Below are 7860 nucleotides of genomic sequence, written 5' to 3' on the forward strand. Positions count from 1 at the left end.
TCATCGTGGAGTGGCAGAAGGAGTGGGAGGAAGGAAATAAAGGAAGGCATTTGTTTTCAGTAATGGGGAAAGTGACAGATTCAGTGAACACCGGAGGAAGAGGGAGGAGAAAGGAAGAGGTCATTTTCTCCAGGTTAAGGATTGGGCATACTGCTCTTAATAGCACGCTGCACGTCATGGGAAAACATCAAAATGGACTATGCTCCGAGTGTCAAGCACCTGAGACAGTACAACATGTGCTTATTTGCTGCAGGAGATACCACAGGGAAAGAGCTGAGCTAGTGGCAGAGCTGCAAGAAGTGGGTGTGGAAGAAGTTACAGTTAGAAGTATTTTGGAAGGGGGATCAAGTGGAAGAGGGAGGCGGAGTTTGTTTAAATTTTTAAATAATACTGGTCTGATGAGGAGAATATGAGTTCCTGAAAGATCCAGAAGATGGCAGCAATGCAACTAACTGGATGCAAGCTGCCGTTAAACCCCAAAGAAGAAGAAGAAGAATTACCGCACACACCTGGACCTGGACCGGCAGGGAGAGGATCTGGGTCTGGAGCTGCAGAGTTACACCAAGTTCACGGCAACACCTGGGCAACAAGTACAGGTAACAGATTTACACTGAAGCCTGAATTATGGTTCCGCGTTAAATCGACGCAGAGTCTACGCCGTAGGTTACGGCGTAGGGTACACGGCGACGCGTACCCTCTGCGTTGGTGTAACGCGGAACCATAAATCAGCCTTGAGCCGTTCATTGTGAGCCGCTAGTGACGTCACTGCCACACTGCTTTACAGGGGGAAAGGCGAGCTCAATCTGTTAAATTTAACACAAATAAGTACATTTAACACTGTAAGAGTCAATTCAGGTTTTAATTATTTGACTGACGTCGACCTATAAGATACGGGAATATTTGTTTTCGTCGTCCATGCTGTTTTTGGTGTTTTCTGATTGCCCAATCCCCTCTGGAGTCCTACTATTACATTCAGTACGTTTTTTAAATATGAGGTTTAATTGGTTTATGAAACACAATACTGAAGTCAGTCACGGAAATGGAAAGCGAAACCAGCTGTGTTTTACAGGCGAGGTGATTCAAGAACAAAGAGTGAGAGAGATAGAGGGACACTTGACGAGAATACTAATTATTGTACTGAATTACAACAATATGTTTCTGTTTCTGTCCTGTTTCTGTGGTATAGGGTTTGGCACTGAAGGAGTAAAAGAAAACGAGCAAGGGTTTGCTTGAACTATCAGATTTGCTTCAAATTACAAGTTATGTGAGCTCTTAAAGCAAGGAATGAGGAAATCACCCAGAACCAGATTTATCTTGCAGTGTTTGCTGATTATCAATGTTGCTTTTATGAGCAGATTGCACTAACTTATTTTTCCCACCCACAGCAAACCAATAAGATGTAAGTGAAGCATTACCTGGAGAAACGTATCAGTCCAGTCTACTCGTTTCTACTAAAGTAAATCCAAACAATGAAGGGTTTATAGAAAGATAATTGGTTTTACTGAGCTGGTGAGGACTTGAATGCTTTTTTTAAAGTTGCTTTTCACCAAAGCAACTGAAAACCTCCCACGCCTGTAGAACAACACATGGCCCCTTAACCTTTACAGTTAACACCAGGATGTAAACTGGTGTGAGCACACAAGGGTGGGATGTTTTGTCATAGATTTGCAGAACTAAACTTTATGACTCAGCAGCTCAAAGTTGCTTTGGATTTGTGGTGAGAAGTTGTTGAGTTATTGATGCATGTAGGGAAGAGACTGAGAGCTCTATGGATCAGCAGACTCTGCTTTCAATTCCTCAAATCGAGTTGAGCTCATTGTTCAGGTGTGATTGTTTTTTCCTCCAACAACTGAGATAAACTGAGCAAGGGAATCGTTCGTGGAGATGGAGGAGTCATTTTTATTTCAGTACGACATAATCCGCAGTACTTTGAAAAAAAAAAAACTTCCCAAAACCTGCTCAAGTATGATGATGAGGAGTGGACATTTGTGTTTTCACTGCTAACTGATTTTTACTGATGACAGTCTCAGTCATGTGAGATGAAATCACTTCCCCTCAGTTTCTTTCTTCTTTTTTTTTTTTTTACACACGACTTTCTGGCACAAAGAAGTCCTGCCTGAACAGGCATAAAGATTGGACAGGTGCCCAGCAAAACCTTTTCCCACTAGGAAAGTCTGTGACGGTGTGCTGTAAGAAGCATAGACTGTTTACACGTTTTCCTAGCTGCTAAGTCATTCTGTGGATGATGTTCACCAGCACACTCGTACAGATGCAGTTTGGGTTTGGAGGATATTTTCTTTTAACTTCACCCACAGTCTATACTTTATCACACACTAAAGCCGTGTCTGGAGTAGGGATGGGCGGTATGGACTAAAAAATGTATCACGATTATTTCTGGCATTTATCCCGATAACGATAAAAATGACGATTTAAAAAAAAAAAAAAAAAAAATACCAATTCAACTCCACCTTTTTAACTATGAATCTATCTCGCTCTCAGATCCGCCATGTTTGTCATCAACAGGAATCTTTCTTTCTTTCTTTCTTTCAAAAATCAGCTTTACACAAAAACATCATCAACGGGAATTTATCGTTTTTACCGCGAGATGACAAATTCTTATCGTGTAGCGTGTACTGGTCCAGCATGCTTAAACACTGTAGGGCCCTTTTTTATACAAGCATGACTGAGGACGTGAGGGGTTTTCTGTTCCTTGCAGGTTCCACTTGTAACTTCAGCCAACATGATTTTAGCCTGCTGACTTTGAACTCTTTTTTGCTGGTCTAAAAGCTTGAAAAGTGGAACTGAAGGAGGAACATCATGTTTTCAAGTGCAGCATTGCATTTACTCAGGAATGCTTTTGCCACAACTGTGAGCATCTTTCTTTATAGTGGCACTGGAGTCTTTAGAGGGTTTTTATGAAGCAAAATAGAAAAAAATATATCTATCTATATCTATTATTATAATATCTTGACTTTTCTCTCCTGTCAGGTAAAATGTTGCATGTAGCCATCCTTTTACTGGCTGGCATCTTGTCAGTGAGTGTGGCGAGGCCCAGCCTCCCTCCACTGTCCAGCGATGTGGTCAACTACATCAATAAGATGAATACCACTTGGAAAGTGAGTTGTAATTTTTCCATCAAGTTTACCTCAGACATCTGTAGGTGATTTCTGTTTAATTTTTAATTACCCCTCTGTCTTGCAGGCTGCTCATAACTTCAAGAGTGCTGACTACAGTTATGTCCAGAAACTGTGTGGTACAAAGCTAAATGGACCTAAACTGCCCACCATGTGAGTCTCACGGTTCCAGTGTCTCATTGCACTAAAACAGAGATCAAAATCAACTTGGAATTAGGAATGTGTGCATGTTTTTGCTTTGTTTTACATGTGCTATGGAACAGTTGTTTCAATGCCACCATGCAAAACACTGTAGCACCTTCTCACTTATAAGATACAAAAATATGGGAAGCTTCAGAGAAAAGTTTTAAGAACTAACACAAATGTTGTCACTGCAGGGTTCAGTATGCAGGAGACATGAAGCTGCCTGAAGAGTTTGATGCCAGACAGCAGTGGCCTAACTGTCCTACTCTGAAGGAAATCAGAGACCAGGGCTCCTGTGGATCCTGTTGGGTGAGACGCACACAGAAACAAAATCATTGCTGAAAGGATGCTATGAAAAGAAGCCGAAATATTTGCCTTACAATCTGGATTGCATAAAATATCTATTCTTAAGCCATGAATGAAAATATGAATGGTAGACTGAAGTGCTGTTTCCAATATACAGGACTGTCTCAGAAAATTTGAATATTGTAATAAAGTCCTTTTATTTTCTGTAATGCAAAAATGTCATACATTGTGGATTCATTACAAATCAACTGAAATATTACAAGCCTTTTATTATTTTAATATTGCTGATCATGGCTTACAGCTTAAGAAAACTCAAATATCCTATCTCAAAAAATTTGAATATTCTGGGAATCTTAATCTTAAACTGTAAACCATAATCAGCAATATTAAAATAATAAAAGGCTTGCAATATTTCAGTTGATTTGTAATGAATCCAGAATGTATGACATTTTTGTTTTTTTAATTGCATTACAGAAAATAAAGAACTTTATCACAATATTTTCTGAGACAGTCCTGTATAGTGCTAAAACTAGAAAGATTTGGTTAATACTGCGCATGAACCTATCACTTCTGTCAACTGTCATTTCAAGTGGTGGTTCTGCTTACAGGCATTTGGTGCTGCAGAGGCCATCTCTGACCGTGTTTGCATCCACAGCAACGCACTTGTCAGTGTCGAGATCTCGTCTCAGGATCTGCTGACCTGCTGCAGTGAGTGTGGCTACGGGTAAGGAGGTGCTGATGTGTGAGCACTTTGGCTGCTCTGTGCTGTTCAGATGTCTTCATTTTGATTTTCATTACTGTGTGGTCGAGAAAATCATTTGTACAAGTTCACTAAGAAACAGTTTAACATGCTGTTAATGTATTGTATAGAAATGCGCATTCGTGGCAAATGTGTAGGTATGGATAGAGGAAAAATATTATTTAAAAAAAAAAAAAAAAAAAAAACTTTTTTTTTTGTTCCTCTAGATGCAATGGCGGTTACCCTGCAGCAGCTTGGCAATTCTGGACACAAGAAGGATTAGTTACTGGAGGTCTTTATGACTCCCATGTTGGTGAGTTTGTGTGTATGTTTTAAATAAAAACGCAGTTCAGTCAAGACAAGGATTTTGATAGCTTCTGAAAGTCGATTCTTGCTCATGAAAATGCATGAGGATCTGGAGATGATGCTGGACAAAGAAAGTGAACTTTAACTTACTTTAAAATACATTCACTTCCAATTTCATCCAGCCTCTTATTTGTACTGCCATTAACCTGCACGTGGGCAAATTTTGAGATTCATATCAAATAAGATTTATTCATGTCAACCTGTAGAAGCATTATATTCCACATAGCACATGAACTACATTTGTGCCCACTGTTGGAAATGAATTTAGAGAGCTCATACTCCCTGCTCTTAAGCATTCCTGAGTTTGCGGGTGGTGCAGAAAGTGCACTGTGGTAACTTTATTACATCTACAGGTTGCCGGCCCTATACTATTCCTCCGTGTGAACACCACGTGAAAGGCAGCAGACCTCCCTGCACTGGAGAGGGAGGGGAGACGCCAAAGTGCGTCAATGTGTGTGATGCTGGATACACACCAGGCTACAAGGAGGACAAATACTATGGTAAGTCAGCAATTTCAACAAACTAGCATGCCATTCCTGGCAACTGATTACTTGATGGAAAGAGAAATTACATTTTATTGTACAACACCTAATTATTGACCAAAATTTTATTGAAGTAAAATGTTCTGCAAGTATATTTGTTTTTATTATTTGATGTGTTATGCCTATAGAGCATACATACACACATGATCATTTGTCTTAGCCTCACTAGCTGTGTGTGTGTGTATGCTACAAGAAGCATATTTGTCTTGTTTATTGGTCCAGTTGTAGTGATGTGGTAGAAGACAATAGTAACATGCTGTGCTGAAGGCTGACTGTTTGTTTGCAGGTAAAACATCTTACAGTGTGTCACCCAATGAGAAGCAGATCCAGGCTGAGATATACAAGAATGGGCCAGTAGAGGGAGCCTTTACAGTCTATGAGGACTTCCCTATGTACAAGTCTGGTAAGCATATATGTACCAATCTGACAGGATTAATACGCAACACTGAATGACTGATTCTTGATGTCATGCAGGGGGTGAATACCAAGTGTGTATGTTTCCACTTTTTTTTTTTTTTTTTTCTCGTTTGCAGTATAAACGGTCTCTGACCTCCTGACTTGGTTCCATTTGTTTTCTCCTTTTCCTCTTCAGGAGTGTATCAGCACGTGTCAGGTTCTCTTCTTGGTGGACATGCTATCAAGATCTTGGGCTGGGGAGTCGAGGGCAGTGTTCCTTACTGGCTCTGCGCCAACTCCTGGAACACTGACTGGGGCGATAATGGTGAGACGAGAAATGGCACCACTGAGCTCACGTTTACTCTAAAGTAGTTGTTCCTCCATTATCCAGAACTCCTACTTAAATGGTGCAGAGGTTTCTCAGTATAATCCTTCACAACACACCACCTGCAGCCTCAAGAGACATTAGTTTAAAAACACTGATCATAAAGGTGTGTGTGTGTGTGTGTGTGTGTGTGTGAGGCAGAGAGTTAAAGAGGGGCTTTATATACTCATGCTGCATTACAGTATTCCTGAACTTAAATTTGGTCAGATTTTACTCACTATATAGTATACTGTGTACCCTCACCCTTCAGATGGCTATTTAGAGCTTGTGTACATGTTTTTCTTGATTCTGTGAAATTGAGCTAATTTCCTTGCTCTTTAGGCTTCTTTAAAATCCTGCGTGGATCTGATCACTGTGGTATTGAATCTGAGATTGTGGCCGGAATCCCCAAATAAAACCCAAGGTAAGATGATCTTAGTTGTTTACCACAGTACACTTGTGATTACTGTAACCAGACAAAAGTGTTCCATGTGTTAACTCATCTAATAACTTAAATACAGTAGTCAGCATTTAAAGTAGATCAAAACATTTAAACAAAGTTGTCCTAAGATAAGAACAGATGTTGTTCAGAACTCTTGCACAACATGTGTATTTTTGGTTCACTTCAATTATTGATGAGTATAGATTTGTACACAAGCCTGACTGGTTTAAATAGATTAACATACCACCTGAGCAGCTGTTTTGAAGTGCAAGTCTTGTAATTCTGCCTAATTTTTCTTGCAGGTTTCACTTGAAGTGTCATTGCTTCATCACTAGAGGGCAACAGACTGCATTCACCTGCCAAAAAACAATTCACTGCTTTTTGTCCTTAAAGTGCACACAGCATGACATTATAAACTCGAGCTGCCTACATTAATTTGAAGATGGAACTAGATGCAATGAGGCTTGCACAAATCACCAATTGACGGATGGGTCTTCAAGACCAACCTGTTAACAGGTTTTGTCGCCTTGTAAAAATTTGAATGGGAAGAGTTTGAATCTCGCATGCATTTAATTTTAAGACAGTCGCTTTAAAGTAGATATGTCAGTGTTTTTGTTTTTGTTTTTTTTTAGCAATGAAACTTTGTGCCATTTTAGAAGTTAAACACGATAAGATTGACATTTTGCGTTAGCACCTTGCAACTGATTTTAAAACTACCCAAATAAGCGGAGGTGTATCTAAATGTGTACTGTTTTTTAGTGATTACAGCGTTTTACTCAAGTATTGTCTGTAAGTGGTATCTGTTATTGGTTTTAAACTTTAGTATGACAGATCAAGTGAGGTTTTTTTGCACTGCCTGTACAAATTGTAATGTTCTGAATTTCATAAATAAATCATTGGATCTATGGTTTGTGTGTGTAACTAGCTTCGGGTTCACAATTACTTACTTTAAATGCAATATTCTTCATAACTATCTGTAATTAAATATTGTTGCAAGGTATCTAAAAGCATTTTTTTGTTTTTTAATGTAAATGCAGCCTGAAGGTTTTGGGTAGCTGGGTGTTGGATGTCTCTTCATAGCTCCAATACTGATGAATTATCAGAAAATCAGGGAAAATGTTCCCTGAAATGTTTATTTCTTCTAAAATTTCATATTAATGGTTGGAAGCCAAAGTGATCACAACCCTCTATATATGCAGTACCAAAACCTGGAGACATTTGTGTGGGTGTGCGTAGGTGTAAATAACAGTCAATATTTGACATAATTCTAAAGTAAACTCTACACTCAACCTTTTGCAGTTCTACAAACATGTTATGCAATCATTTTCAACAATAGCCATTGTTTTAAGACAACTTTAATCCAGTGGAACCACTAGATTTTGATCTGT

The 7860-nt window shown here is 39.2% G+C and overlaps 1 protein-coding gene across 1 annotated transcript; it reads left to right on the forward strand.

Moving 5' to 3' along the window:
- The first annotated feature begins 495 nt into the window (after positions 1-495).
- On the forward strand, positions 496-7395 carry ctsba (cathepsin Ba). The gene is made up of 11 exons (XM_061745356.1): positions 496-596; positions 2989-3116; positions 3202-3287; positions 3512-3626; positions 4232-4347; positions 4590-4675; positions 5082-5228; positions 5557-5673; positions 5863-5991; positions 6373-6454; positions 6775-7395. The coding sequence occupies exons 2-10, from the start codon at positions 2994-2996 to the stop codon at positions 6444-6446; spliced, it is 993 nt and encodes a 330-aa protein (XP_061601340.1). The 5' UTR covers positions 496-596; positions 2989-2993; the 3' UTR covers positions 6447-6454; positions 6775-7395.
- Positions 7396-7860: the final 465 nt, after the last annotated feature.

Source organism: Cololabis saira, chromosome 2, assembly GCF_033807715.1.
Source record: "Cololabis saira isolate AMF1-May2022 chromosome 2, fColSai1.1, whole genome shotgun sequence".
NCBI lineage: Eukaryota > Metazoa > Chordata > Actinopteri > Beloniformes > Belonidae > Cololabis > Cololabis saira.

Bases quoted from the DNA above. Each gene is read 5' to 3' on its own strand.
- ctsba (XM_061745356.1), top strand. From the start codon at position 2,994: ATGTTGCATGTAGCCATCCTTTTACTGGCTGGCATCTTGTCAGTGAGT. The intron at 3,288-3,511 runs GTGAGTCTCACG...TTGTCACTGCAG, and splicing joins GGACCTAAACTGCCCACCAT to GGTTCAGTATGCAGGAGACA. The intron at 5,992-6,372 runs GTGAGACGAGAA...CTTGCTCTTTAG, and splicing joins CACTGACTGGGGCGATAATG to GCTTCTTTAAAATCCTGCGT.